At 41.0% G+C, this 13,988-nt stretch overlaps 1 protein-coding gene across 1 annotated transcript; it reads right to left on the bottom strand.

Annotated features, from left to right (window-relative positions):
• Window positions 1-1,476: 1,476 nt before the first annotated feature.
• LOC133408880 (alpha-tectorin-like) lies at window positions 1,477-10,177 on the bottom strand. The gene is made up of 13 exons (XM_061688227.1): window positions 10,079-10,177; window positions 8,990-9,211; window positions 8,629-8,723; window positions 7,728-7,974; window positions 6,550-6,709; window positions 6,376-6,469; window positions 5,121-5,180; window positions 4,850-5,040; window positions 4,221-4,355; window positions 3,965-4,152; window positions 2,174-2,325; window positions 1,833-2,078; window positions 1,477-1,747 (listed from the first exon to the last, which is right to left on the bottom strand). The coding sequence occupies exons 1-13, from the start codon at window positions 10,175-10,177 to the stop codon at window positions 1,477-1,479; spliced, it is 2,160 nt and encodes a 719-aa protein (XP_061544211.1).
• Between the last annotated feature and the right edge of the window lie 3,811 nt (window positions 10,178-13,988).

Below are 13,988 nucleotides of genomic sequence, written 5' to 3'. Positions count from 1 at the left end.
AAAATATCACAAAAAGTGGATACATTAATTACTGAATGTACTCCCTGCTGTCTAATAGAAAAGCATTTATTTGTTCTGTTTGTCACTATGCCTCACCGGCACAGATGAACAAAGATACATTATTTCTTATAAATATATATATTTTTTGAGCAATTACTTAAAATTTTGTAATTTCCCACGGCACACATGAAGACAGCAGCACACAGCACGAAGAAGAGGAGACAAGAGTTGTGGAAGAATGCACGTTGCATTTGTTTGAAGGAGCCGTGCCCCCTTTCCCCAGTGTAGAGCCGGCCCCGGCTTGTACTGAGAAAATAATGTTGCATGTCCCTTAAGGCTTGGGGAGTTACGTAATAATTGTCAGGGGATTGTGTAATCAGAATACAAAAAAGGTAACTGTATTCCATTACCGTTACAGAATTTTTTGTTATCATATTACAGGGACATTTATTAAAAATAAGGATTATTTTGCAGGATTCAAATATTAATGTGGGGAAAGGCCGCTTGTTGATTTTGAGCCCCAACCTTTTCCAATTAGCAACCCATCATAAGGTGGGAGGTGTGTACGTGTGTGTCAGTGAGGGAAGGGGTTACGCAAACTCTAAATTCAAAGGTTGCCCTCATTCAATTTAGTTCGTCCTCTTATTTTCCTTTTTTCCCCCCCATTTCGCTCAGTATACTACTACACACACACACACACACACACACACACACACACACTGAGTCATGTGGATAGGTTTTAAAACCTTTGTTATAAAGCTAGGCAGCACAGTAAACGAGGTTTGCATGCCTTTCTCATGGTTCTGAGGTTTTGGATTTGAATCCCGGGTGCTCTGTGTTCCTCCCACTCCCGCAGTCCAAAAACATGCATATTTTACATTTACAGAGCAGGACAGAAAACATATCGATACTGTATATACTTTATTGATATTGAATTTATTTTGTCATATTTGGTGTTTGAAGTAACCCAAAAGTAATTGAAAGTAATCAAGCATCTTCAATATTGTGGTACTTGGATTACATCACTGACTACATTTTCGAACAGGTAACTAGCAACTGTATCGGAATTATACACTCTGTATAAGTAAAAACATTTTCAAGAAATAATTGGAAGAACATTGTTGGTAAATACATTTTTAAAAGAAGCTGTAATAATTCTCCTAAATCATTGTCCCTAATCACCAGAACGGCACCAAGGTATTTTGTAATGCCCGACATCAAGTGTCGTCTATTTTGGGCCATCAAACCCTGTGTAACTTGAAGGGCCACCTGAGAAAACAAAACTAGGTATTAGCGGCCAACTGTTATTATACATTTTTGAAAAAGCCATTTTTTTTTCATATAGGGTTCTATCCCTTCACATTTGACCAATGTGAGAAAAAGTGACCAATGAGAGCATTTCTTTGAACAGGCACCTAAATTATCCACTCCAATGAGATTAAGCCCCCACCAAAGCCAGTTCTTTGCTTTAAGGCTCTACGTCTTCTGCTGTGAACCTTGCCGCAGGCCTGCTTGGACAAGACAAAAGAAAACACTGTGTATTGTTTCTCTCATGCCAGTGATCAGAATGTACAGCATGTCCTTGCAACTCACCGGGGCGCACTGCGGCTTCGCGCACAGGGTCACATTGCAGTGCAGGTAGAAGTTAGTGCTGTTCAAAAACTGGAACATTCGGAACAAGAAGTAGTTGTCCTTCCCCAATCCATTGCCATCTATCTCCACCGTGCCATCTTGGAGGTTCGGACAGCTGCTCCGAAACAAGAAAAGATGTCTGACAAGGTGCTGTCTATCGTTAGCGAGGCTGCCCCAGTTTGTAACGAGTGGGTCCTCACCCATCTATGATGAGGTCGTATCTCAAAGTGTCATTGGGCGAAGAATCTTTTGTCACCCAGCAGGACTGGGTCACCATTTTGACCGCATTCGCATCCAGCCCATCTGTGGTCAGCTGGATCCAAACCTGCTGATTAAGCTCCAATTCTGTGCCCGGCTCCAGCAACTGTGTGCGTGCACTGTCCACGTACGCTTGCATGAGCAGAGTGTAGTTCTGGGCCTGCGATACCACTTGACGCGTGACAGAGCTGTGAAACACACGCGCGCGCGCACACACACACACACGAGTAGTCAGGTGTGTGACCCTAACCAGGTCCAAGCTGCAACATAATGCTCCACTCACCCGCTTTTGACCTGGAAGGTCAAGGTTTTGAGATCCGGCTGCCTGTACACACACGTGAAGTCAAACTGGAAGTTGCTGCGCGTTATGATGGAATTGTTTAGAGGTTTGTCAATCCCAATTCTGTTCTTGAAAACCACAAAGCTTTCGTTCCCCTGTCAAGAGCAGAAAGGTTTGTTGTCTGTGTACATGACATGTACTCTTTGGCAAAAGGCTGTTGTTGTGCTCATTGTACTCTCGTCCCTTCTTCAGTCACTCACCTCCTCTACCATGTTTCCTCCGTTTAGCCACCCTTGGTGCCTCCACTTGCTCTCCATCCCACCCCAAGGCAAACTGTCCCCCCACAGAGCCTGAGTACTGTTGGAGGGTTCTTACTTCGAGAGAGCGTTTTCTAGCCTCTATTGCCCAGTGCTTGCTCATGTGGGTTCAGTTGTTTTTATTTAATGGATAAGGAATATCTTTCTTGACCTGGTCTAAATGTTGAGTTCCTTGAGATACGTTTTGTTGCGACTTGGCGCTATAGAAATAAAATTTACTTGACTCTTCGCAAACCTCTTTGAACACATTGTCACATAGAATTTGGGCTCCAAATATCTCAAGGAGAGACAAAGAGTTCTTTCCGACACTTTGGAAAGATATACAATGGGTACGGAAAGTATTGAGACCCCCTTAAATTTGTCATATATTGCAGCCATTTGCTAAAATCATTTAAGTTCATTTTTGTCCTCATTAATGTACACACAGCACCCCATATTGACAGAAAAAAAATTTATTTGTTGAAATTTTTGCAGATTTATTAATACGTCTCAGGCCTTAGGGAACAAAGTAGAGGAATGTAACCCAAAGAGGCTAAACAAAATGTTAAAACACTGCTCAAAATAATCATCTTGACAAACCTGAGGTAAATGTTCTTTGCCAACATTCATGTAATTTTACTCATGTTCACTGTTCCATTGTTAATGTTCTGATCTTTTCATTTTAGTCACGAATCTTATATCTTAGACCAAGGTAATTGATCTTTGTGTTCATTTGTACTTAGTTATTACAGTGTTTGATGAGTGCACACTGTGTCTGATGGTACCAAACTGCGAAATAAAGTGGAGTACCCTTCTGAAAACATCTTGCCTGTTCATTGAGCTGAGGGACAGCTAGATTCTCAGCGGGTGCCTCCTTTGTGCATGTGGATTTAATTTCAAAGTTGCACAACTGCACCTGTGGTACCTGAGCGACACGCAGTTCATTAAAATTCATCTATTGTTTTCCTTGAGCTGTGAGTTGGCTCTGGTTCTGTCCCGACTCAAACAACGATGGAGCCTTCAATTACACACAAAATCAAGGACCATCTCAAAATTGTCCTCTGTCCGGTGCAGCTAATCCTATATGCTTACTATAGTATAGGCAGAGTTTCAGACTGGCTGACTCTACTATCAGGTAAAACCAGGAGCAAAATTGTTTGTCTATTTCCAGGTATGGAGAGTAGTATTTTATTATCAGACTCTATTTGGTGTACAACATGGACTTAGAGCTGGCTTCTACCGGTTTTAAAAGCACAGCTGACGCAGAGCTTCCCTTTGACTGGTCCTCTCTCAAACTCTGCAAAACAGGATTCTGCTACCTAATAGCTGTCAAAGTTCACTTTGTTCACAAAGCTTGTTGATACAAAGTCTTCCTACAGCATCTCAACCTCATCTTTTACTGGGGAGGCGATAAGCCTGATACTGTCAATCCCACCCCTTTTTAGATGGAATAACAGTGTCACATTCATGTCTGCTCCACCGTGTGTTGCTGACCCACCTGGATTTCTGTCCCACATGTGTTGCTTGAGTTATAGTTGAAGGTCACCAAATGGGTCTCACTGTCCCTTTCACCTTTGCAGGTCTCATCTCTGAGGTGCAACATGGAGTGGTCAATATCGTTCTCCTCCAACAGGCAGCCAATCAGTGAGATGGATGCTGAGCCATCTTGGCATGTGGGGGGGTCACCTGAACAAACAAGCGAGCGTGTTTTTCAAGGCATTTAACAGGGTTTAGCTAGCACTATTTGTTGTTACCCAAAGTGTTTTTCAACTTGTATTCGGCTGCAAATATGGCTCGGCAGAGGCAGCTTGTTTTTCTGAGCCCGGACTCTCCACAGAACTCGTTAGCGTTGCAAGTGTGGTTCTGACAGTACGTCTGATTGTCAGCAGCTGTGGACGGACGCACAAGTTTCCACAAAAATCCTTGAAAATCGTATTCAAGCCTTTTAAAGGCACTTTGAAGCGCTTCAAATAATAATGTCGTCCCCCCGCCCCCACAGTGAACAGTTTGTTAGATCTCCAACTGCATCTTCAGCAACATAGCTCAAAGGAATTGCTCAGACTCTCTTTCCTGGTCACCTCACACATACTGCCACTTGTTGTTAGGCACAGCTCGTGGAGAGCAATCATTGGTGCCCAATTAGTTAGTTAGTTAGATAGAAATATGACGTCATTGACCATTTCTCATCCTTATTTGAGTTCTATAATAACAAAATGTGTTAAATGTTAAATCCTACCGATAAAAGCATGAGCTACCAAAGCGTTGAGCTAGCATCTAGTGGTAAAAGAAAAATCATTGTGGGTAGTTAAAGTGTATGACCCCAGGCAAGCCCCTAGGAAGGAGTGTGTGCCCAAGTGTGCGTGTCACCCTTTTGGCAGTGAACCGAAGACCTCCAGTCTCCCAAGTCGATGGTACTGCTGCTTGCAGACTTGGGCGTACGCCTCGAAGAACTGGCACTGGAGGTTGTCCACCATGGGGTAGCTGCTCAGTGTGTTGTTGCACGACAGGATGTGTGGTTCCACTGGGACTTTCCTGTGGCAAGCGCCAAAAGCATCCGACTTGAGAAGGGAGCAGCTGCACATGCACAGAAGGATGGCAAGGGTTGCCACGGTGATGAAACCAGAACGCGATACTCTCGGAGTGAATGCTCTTACCGTTCTATTCCCGCCGTACTGTTGACTAATAGGTTACCTTTTCGGGGCATCTTATTACATCTGGGGATGACAAAGAGGAAGTGGATCAGCACCAGGGAAAGCTTATTAACATTTGGAGTCATCAAATCCTTATTGGCCTATTATGCTGAAACACACGAGTAATTTGTCTCCGGTAGTCGCAGCCACTCTCAAACTACAGGAAAAAATAAATAAAAGTACAGTGTGACAGGTGAGGGTGTTGAAAAGTGGTGTACAGTAGTTGCAACACCCATGGGAGTCCCATCCCTGACAGCTACTACGATTACGATTGTATGATTTATATAGAGCTTCTCGAGATATGCAGATGCAAAGAAACTGCTTGTAACTACGAAACAAGTAACATTTCTCTTCATACTGGTAAATAAAGAATAAAACATTCTGTTTTATTCCACTTCATGTCAAGGTCAGATTTGTGAATATATCACATGAATGATGCTCAAATAAACATTGCTTTAAAAATTGTCAGCTACTTGTTTGGGTTTTGAATATGGAGATTTGGTCATTACAGGGGAAGAGCTTTTGGGGCAGCAGTAGCTCAACTGACTTGCCAGAGGGTTATGGTTCAAGTCCCGCTGCGGACAAATGTAAAAATGGCAACTAGTTCTTGGAGAGATCCTAGTATGCTTTCTGGCTACTGTTGAGGTGCCCTTGAACAAGGCACCCCCTGCCCTGAGGTGCAGCGCTGTTTGTGCACCCCTCTCACTCTGACATCTCTCTGTCCACACCTTTATGTGTTTGGTTTTGTTGTGTGCAACAGAAAAGTGTGAATTGAATTTACTCTTGAGGGATTCTAATGAATATAATAATTTAAAATGAAACATTTAAAATATTTTGTCATGCAATTTAAATCCTAAAAATAAATCTAAATCCAAAACGATTTGGAAATTGCCTTATCACGTTTAACAGAATGCATTGTCGTAGCCGTTTTCCCAAAATAACTAATATATAAACAATATTTAATTGCATAATGGATTGGTTTAATGAATTAAAGTCAAACAATTTCAACGTGGCCCTGGCATCCTTTGATTTTTCTGTATGCAGCCCTCAAGAGTGATGGGGCATCAATGATAAATGCTGTAATAATATTACCAAAGAGATGTTCAAATTGGAAGAGTGAAATAATGAGTCAACTTTTTAAGAAGTTAATGGCAAGGGTAAAGAAGCTATTGGACTGTCTACTGGTTTTGGTGTGCAACACCTGTAGAGAGGCGCCTACCCTAGCTTGCTTTGGCTAGCCGCAGTGACCGTTGGTAAATAGGCGGGATCGTTGGCGTTCCCACATAAGCCCTGCAGAGGTGCCCCGTCAGGTACTGAGAGGAAGAAGCACTACGCAATCAGACAATTGCATATTGGATGTACGCACACAGGACACTTGTTGTACTCAACACACCTGTGATGTACGCGGAGGAGCCATCAAAGAAGATGGAAACATTGACGACAGAGATGGCTGTGTTCAAAATCTCCAAAGTAACACCAGCCTCGTTGCTGGAGAGCAGCACTCCGTGGACCTCAGTGGCCTGAGTGCCAACCGTTTGTATTTGGCCATTTACCTGCGTGACAACAAAAAAAAGCAGTCTGCACTCATGGGCATAGGCAATGAATTAAATATTTAAAATGAGTTAGTGTGCTCCCCTGCCTCCTGTATCATAGCCTTTTCGTGTCAAACTTCATATTTTTCATTCTGTGTTAATCAATTTATAAAATGTACTCATGTTGAGATAAAGGTAAAAAAAAAAAAAAAAAAAAAACGGAACCAAAACAAACTATTAATCAGAAAAGCTGTGTTGGTCATTTGCATATGGTCAGGTTTGGGAAAGTAGTGTGTGTGCTCATTCGTCAGGTGTTGACCCATCACCTGAAGACTTGATGCTCTCATTACATCAAAAGAAGTGCGCACAGAGCTCGCAGTGAGGACACATTTGACATTGCTGCACCTAACAAATTTGAAAATGGTTATCAGAAAGTGCTGCTGTCTCTGCAAAAGCCCTCCTTCGGCTGCGGGACTGGCTTACGGACAGTACGGCGTCAATAGCATTTTGTTTTTGCTGTCGGCAGTTTAGCGCTCCAAAGGAGGTCTCAGGATGTCTTTCTCACTGTGGATTATCAGAACTGTGGAGAGAGGCTGGGGATTTCATGAAAGTAGCATCTCACCTGTTAGATACTGTTAAAGGAACATGTGATACAGTACGTGTCAGCACTGGCCAGGAGATCGCCACTCTCGTCAACTCAGAGAAATGACCAGAGAACACGTATTGTATTATAGTTTGTCGCTCATTGATGATGTTGGATTTCTGGTGAAAATTAAGTTGCCATCACGAGGAGAGAGTGGGCTTTTCCTGTCGTTACTGCAACATACCATTAAAAGGACCCTGACCTGGCGGATGTTGTGCAAACAACCCCATGCAATGCCACATACATGTCACAACATGCAAAATGAACTCATAAATACATATCAAACATTTCTTGAGCAGCAGTATGTGACCCCCACATTGACGCCAACTCTCTCCGCTTCTACTTGAACCTGACGGAGACAGGTCATTAACCATAGTTTAGTGTCCGTATTCTTACCCGAACTCTTCCGCTTGTTTCAAGAGAGATAGTGTTGTTGGATGATGGCAGCACCAGATCCAGGCGGTCCAAGAAGGTCATGATCAGACTGCGGCGATCCTCAAAAGCCGCCAACAGTATAAAGCCGCTACTATCGACTGGCTCAAGCAAGCTGTACATGCAGCGGTCCGTAACGGTAGACACTTGGCCAAAGAACTGGATTACTTGGCCTCCGGTTACAGTGCACACGCGATGCGATGGCTTGCACCTAGATGAGATGGAACTGACTCAGCCAACAAGGTCACAAAGTCACATTCTTTACTATATAAAGCAAGTGAATTTAATTGTATTTTTTTTAATTGTATTTTTTTATTTAACAACGCAAGTTATCTCAAGACACTTTACACATTTAGCAGGAAGAAGAACCACACTCCTCATACTTTCAAGAAAACCCAGCTGAACCCCACATGAGCAGGCACTTGATGACAGGGGCAAGAAAAAACTCCCGCTAAAGAAGAAACCTCCAATAGAACCCAGGCTCTGTGGAGTGACCAGTTGCGTTGAGATGGAGAGACACAGTAGTAAAGATAGAAAACAGGATAGAGGGGCCTCAGTGATGAGAGAACAATGGGCACAACAACAACCATATCAACTAGACAGCAACATTATTTACATGTTATTGCTGGTGCAAGTCTCCGTGGATGCACAAGTTTCTTCGGAAATGAGTTGACCCTGAGCGCTGCATGAAAAGTTGGTGCAATTTTCTGAGATGATCGTATTTGAAGCCGGAAAGATAACCTGTCCTGCACATTCAACGAGATGAGTCAGTGTTATACGTCATTCATGTTACCATGTCATTCATGTTACCATGCTATCCATATTGTTTGATGGGCCCCAAGAAGTTAATTACGTACCCCCAAACCTGCAGCCACTGAGGTCCAAGTACTTTGTTTCTTCCCCAGAAGCCTTGGTGAAGTTGACTTTAAAATCGGTTATATTTTCAAGTGACTGTACAAGCTGCATGAAGGGCAGTTGCAACATGTTAAATCTTCACAAAAACACATTGACTCAAAAAAAAAAACCCATCACCCCAGCTATTAAGCAACCAAATATATCCCACATACTTACAACATATGGTTTCTGATACGACGCCAGATACACACTCAAAACCGTTTGGGATCCAAATTGCATAAAAGTAACGGTCATCTGAGCACATAGAAAGACAAGCAACATAAAGTAATTGGTAGTAGTTATTGTTGCACATCTCAGCTGAAATGACTCACATTCAGGTTGCCTTTAGTGGACAAGTTGCTTCTCAAGTAACAGGTCAGGGCTTCGTTGAGCTGTGGCAGCTCTGTCTTGACTAATGCTTCAAGTTCACTGGTGGGATTCACGATTTCTGACTCCACAGTGTCCTCGTTTGCACCAGAGATTTTAATGCAGTCAGGCGACATGGGATTAGCCCCTGTAAAGCAGAATTTAGTGGCATCTTGGCTCTGGCTAATCTGTAAGGATAGAAAACATCATCAGCATAATGCATAATATTTTATGGTAGAATTACGATTATTTTTTTCCCCTGAATGTTATGTGGAGAAAAATGTCTACTAAAAATTTCTACTCACTGATAAATTTGTTTGCAGTTTCCCAAAAATGCTAAGAGGACATTTTATCAGACTGACGATACTCTCATTTGAAAGTGGATCTGTCCTGACTGGGTCAAATTGGCCGCAGACAACTGCTGCACGAAGAGGAGAAAAACTTCTCAATGCGTATCCAGGTTGGACTTGTTGGTCAGTGATAATGTGATGAAAACAGGAGGAACAGAAAGAAGTTGTGGAAGTTCGCTCACCTGCCAGCAGCATAAGCAACACGTTGGCCTTCATCACTGAAACAACAACATTAATGGCATAATGTCATCAGACATGAAGCTCATCATTCATCACTGTACAGCGAAACAACCAATGTTTTATAATGTATTTATTATGTACTGTTTAAGTCCACTTACACATTACAAAACATTCAATGTAGAACATATGTATATTATTAACATTTAAAAAATTCAGATGTGACTGTCATAAGCTTTTTTCTCAGAAGAGAATATCAGTTTGCCCTTTTTCAGTAATTGTGATACTGCAATTTTATGGCAGCTGGTTTTCTTTTAAAATCACAATATTGTGATATTATTGATGTTACGGCAATAGTAAATTGTAAGTTACTCAGAAATTCCCACCGCTAATTAACATCTGCAAGATGCTGAAAGATGCCTCTCTTTCTTGCACGTTTGGGGAACACTCCTACATTAAAAACATCTTCTTGTAGAAATGATTGTAACATTTTGTATTGCTTTAGCTCGCTCTGAGTGCTGGACTTACCGGGTGCAGGTGGATGGAGAGCAGTGAGGAGAGGATGCGCTCGGGAAACACAAGTCTCTTCAGCTCAGTGTCTCCCGACATCTGCTTATATGCACCCATCCTATATGCACGTCCCCCCTTCTGCAGACAACTAGACACATTCTTAGAATATTTCAACCTCCCAAACTGGCTAAGCAAAAAAAAAAAAAGCATAATTGACATGAGAATGAGAGATGTTTTTAGTGTCAGTCTCTTTAATCAAATGATTTGCACTGAGGGCCAAAAGTGGCAAACTCCTAAAACAACGTAAAATACTGTACTCATATTACAGCACTTTTTACTAAATCTATTTTACAATGTGCTTCATAGAATATTCAGCAGCTACTTTTGTGTCCTTTTTCTATTTCAACTGCATTTTTAGACATACACAATGACGTCCGCTTTTGGAAACATAGACATAGACAGACCCCCCTCCACCCCCCAACCCCACCCAAAAACAGCGAGGCCAATTCCTTTATTTTTACTGTACACTCTACTACTACTGTATACTCTTGGGATTGAGGCAAGAGATCAACATTGCATCTTTTATTTTCTAACATTTACATCTGAATATGACAACTTAGAAGGTAGCGCCTTTTGTTTGAATGTGTCAATTTCTCTGGTACCAAAAAAGCTTTAGAACAGATAGAATAGACAAAAGTGAATAAGAGTTAATATTTAGTTGCAGCCTCTTTCAGTTATCTGGTTTGTGAGATTACGCCCTCCACTCTCCACTTTAGCATCTTAAATGCATGCGCTATAGGGTTTAAGTCTGATGATGGACCAATCTAAAACCTTCCATGTCTTTCCCTCTATGAACTCCTTTGTTGTTCTGGCAGTTTTTTGGTCATTATTTTGCTGCATGATCAATAATCTCCAATAAATAGCAGTTTCATCTTCCTTTTATCTGATACATCTTGTATATTATGTATCAGATCCGGGTATAAATACCTGGAAATAAAAGCTCTCGTCTCATATACATTTTCTTTGGTGTCAAACCCAAATATGGTCAGTCCACAGCAAAAATAATTAGGTCCACTGTACCAACACTTTTGAAGGTGAATATGAACTGAACGTTGTAAAATAATTACAATAATGAACCCAGAAGGGATGGAGCACTTTTAAACAGGTTTGTGACCACCTACAGAAACAACAGGTTTTAATTATAGTTGCCGTACCGTACTGCGTTTTCAACACTTATTGTCAAACTCCAAAAATGTTACCAATGTTACCCGAGGCTGTATTTGTGAAAAATTATCAGTCTTCCCCAAAAGTTGACCATCCTGTTTGAGGTACTGAACCAATCACATTTGACTGCAGATATACTGTAAAGGTACTTATTCTTGGGCGTCTTCTTGGGCGTACTCTTCTGAAGCTTATGGTCTGTTGTTATTGTGAAAGCGATGATACAATTATGAGCACAAAAATATCATCCATCTATTTTTTTATACTGCTACTACTACTCCATTTTCAGGGTCACGGTGAGCTGGCGCCTGTCCCAGCTGACTTCGGGTGAAAAGCAGACTACACCCTGGACTGGTCAACAATTTATCACAGGGCACATATAAGAGACAGATGACCATTCACACTCTTATTCACACCATCACTGAGTGGGTCTGAACCTGCACGGTCTTCACCCAAGTCAGGTGAGAGTGACAAAAAACAACACCTACCAAACTATCAAATTGTCAAACCAAGTAAACATTTTCGGTTGATTGATACTGTATAAAGCACTTCCCTGAATAAGTACATTTCTGCCCAAAAATATAACAGCCACAGCTAGCTTTGTTGTCAGGAACTATATACATTCAGATACCTTGTTTTCTTAGGTAGATAAAGATAATGTACATATGCCTATGATGTACATATACAACGTATTTGTGGGTGTTTTTTCGAGCCTCTTTTTAATGAAAGTTACTGTTACTCGCAATACCTGTTTCTTTTGAAACTTCCTATGGACCTACCCATCGAAATATGTGAATAACCAAACCAGATGAAAGGCCTTCCAAGCTCCTCCCACTTAATAGGTGTACATTTCTTACTTTTGAGAAAGCAGGTTGTACGTGTAGGTGTAATGGTACATTTGTCTGACTTCCGTGTGGGATATATGAGTTCTGTTCCCATGCAGTGACGTGAATGGTTGTCTGTCTCTATATGCGCCCTGTGACTGACTGGCGACCAGTCCAAGGTGTCGCCTGGCTTTTGCTCAATCTAAACTGGGATAGGCTCCAGCTCCCCGCAATACATGTTTCATCTTTTTGGGCATAAGAAAGAATATTTCTGGTCCAAAAGGAAGGCAGGAAAGAAATAATTCATAAACCTTATGAGAATCTATTGAGTGCACACCTGGTGAAAATCATACAAGCTGAGATGTATAATGATGGGGTTTCCTTCTCCTCAGTTTGTTGAATGTCTTGAGGCAGTCAACACCATCAGTTGGCACACAACTGGGTCATTGAGGTGCCTGCTTTTATTTTGACCACCAGCTTCCTTTTGTAGTCACTCCCACCTTTTTTTTAAATTTGGGTTAGGGTCCATGTTTTTTGTTCATTTGTAATTTTGATAGAATTAGGTGATGTTGGTGTGAATTGTATTCTGTTGGCGACCCAACTTCTTTTCAGTAAACATTCGTACTCCATTTGTTTAGAGATTTAGTGCTGTTTTTTTTTTTTTTTTTTTTTTTGGGTCAGGTTTCCATCAAGCAATTCAATGTAGGCATTTCTTCTAGGGGGTAGGGCTAGATGATTATGGCAAAATTAATTATCACAAATATTTTAAAGGACAGTGAAATAATGATTAAAAAACACAATAATTCATTTATTCCCAAATGAGTATTTATGGTACAAACTAAATATAACTTAAAAGAACAACAAGAAATGAATAATTTACAACATACAAGTAAATAAAATACCAGTAATAACTTTAAAAAAGACTAGTAAAATGGCCAAAAACATAACTTCTCAAAAAACCTTTTTTAAAAACAAAAAAGGATTGGTAGTTCTGTACTCCCTGATTTTTCCCTCCTACAGACAGGTTTTTGGCAAGGATTGCAAGTCTGTTCATTTGCCAGCTTGATATTTGAGGCATTGTCTGTGGTTATACCACACAAGATTCACCGCTTTCAAATCCCATGCAGCCATAGCTTGCTTCAAACCATCAGCAATGTTTATCCCTATGTGGTCATCAGGGAAAAATGTGGTTTCAAGACATTTGGGTGAGATCTGCATCAATGTAATGCAAAGTAAGGGATATCTGTGGCTCCATTGTGTGTGGCAAAAACACTGATAAACTCCTCTGTTGATCTGGCTTTGTTTTAGGTCGCTATCTTGCTGCACCATGATGCACTTGATTATCTTTAATTTTTGTTGATACAGCTTGTACATTGTCTATCCAATCGAGATATAAACTCCTGGAAATAAAAGCTCTCATCTCATAGAGACCTTTTGGTGTCAACCCCACGCCGCAAAAATAAAGGAGTTGTACTCCCAATATTTTTGAAGGTGAATGTGAACTGAACGTTAATAAAAAAACAAAAACAAATAGAATAATAAACCCAGAGGAGATTGAGCAGTTTTAAACAGGTTTGTGACAACCAAAACAGAAACAATGTTTTAATTATAGTGGTCAAATTTTCAACACTCATTGAAAAATGGTAACAATGTTACCTGTGGCTGCATTTCTGAAAAATGAGCAGGGAGTATTCATCTCTCCCAAAAAGTTGATTGCCCAGTTTGAGGTGCTGAACCGACCACATTTAACTGCAGTATACTGTAAATGTGTTTTTTCTTGGGTGTCCCCTTCTGAAGCAAAATTATGCACAGGCTAATTTGAAGTTTCCAAAGTATATTGATAGATTCACTGAACAGGCCAGTATGAGGTCGACAAAGAAGAT

This window comes from Phycodurus eques, chromosome 1 (genome assembly GCF_024500275.1).
Source record: "Phycodurus eques isolate BA_2022a chromosome 1, UOR_Pequ_1.1, whole genome shotgun sequence".
Lineage (NCBI taxonomy): Eukaryota > Metazoa > Chordata > Actinopteri > Syngnathiformes > Syngnathidae > Phycodurus > Phycodurus eques.
This window is presented reverse-complemented; position numbering and strand designations above follow the sequence as displayed.

Bases quoted from the DNA above. Each gene is read 5' to 3' on its own strand.
- LOC133408880 (XM_061688227.1), bottom strand. From the start codon at position 10,177: ATGGGTGCATATAAGCAGATGTCGGGAGACACTGAGCTGAAGAGACTT. The intron at 8,724-8,989 runs GTGAGTCATTTC...CCCTTCATGCAG, and splicing joins CCACTAAAGGCAACCTGAAT to CTTGTACAGTCACTTGAAAA. The intron at 5,041-5,120 runs GTAAGAGCATTC...GTGCATGTGCAG, and splicing joins AGTACGGCGGGAATAGAACG to CTGCTCCCTTCTCAAGTCGG.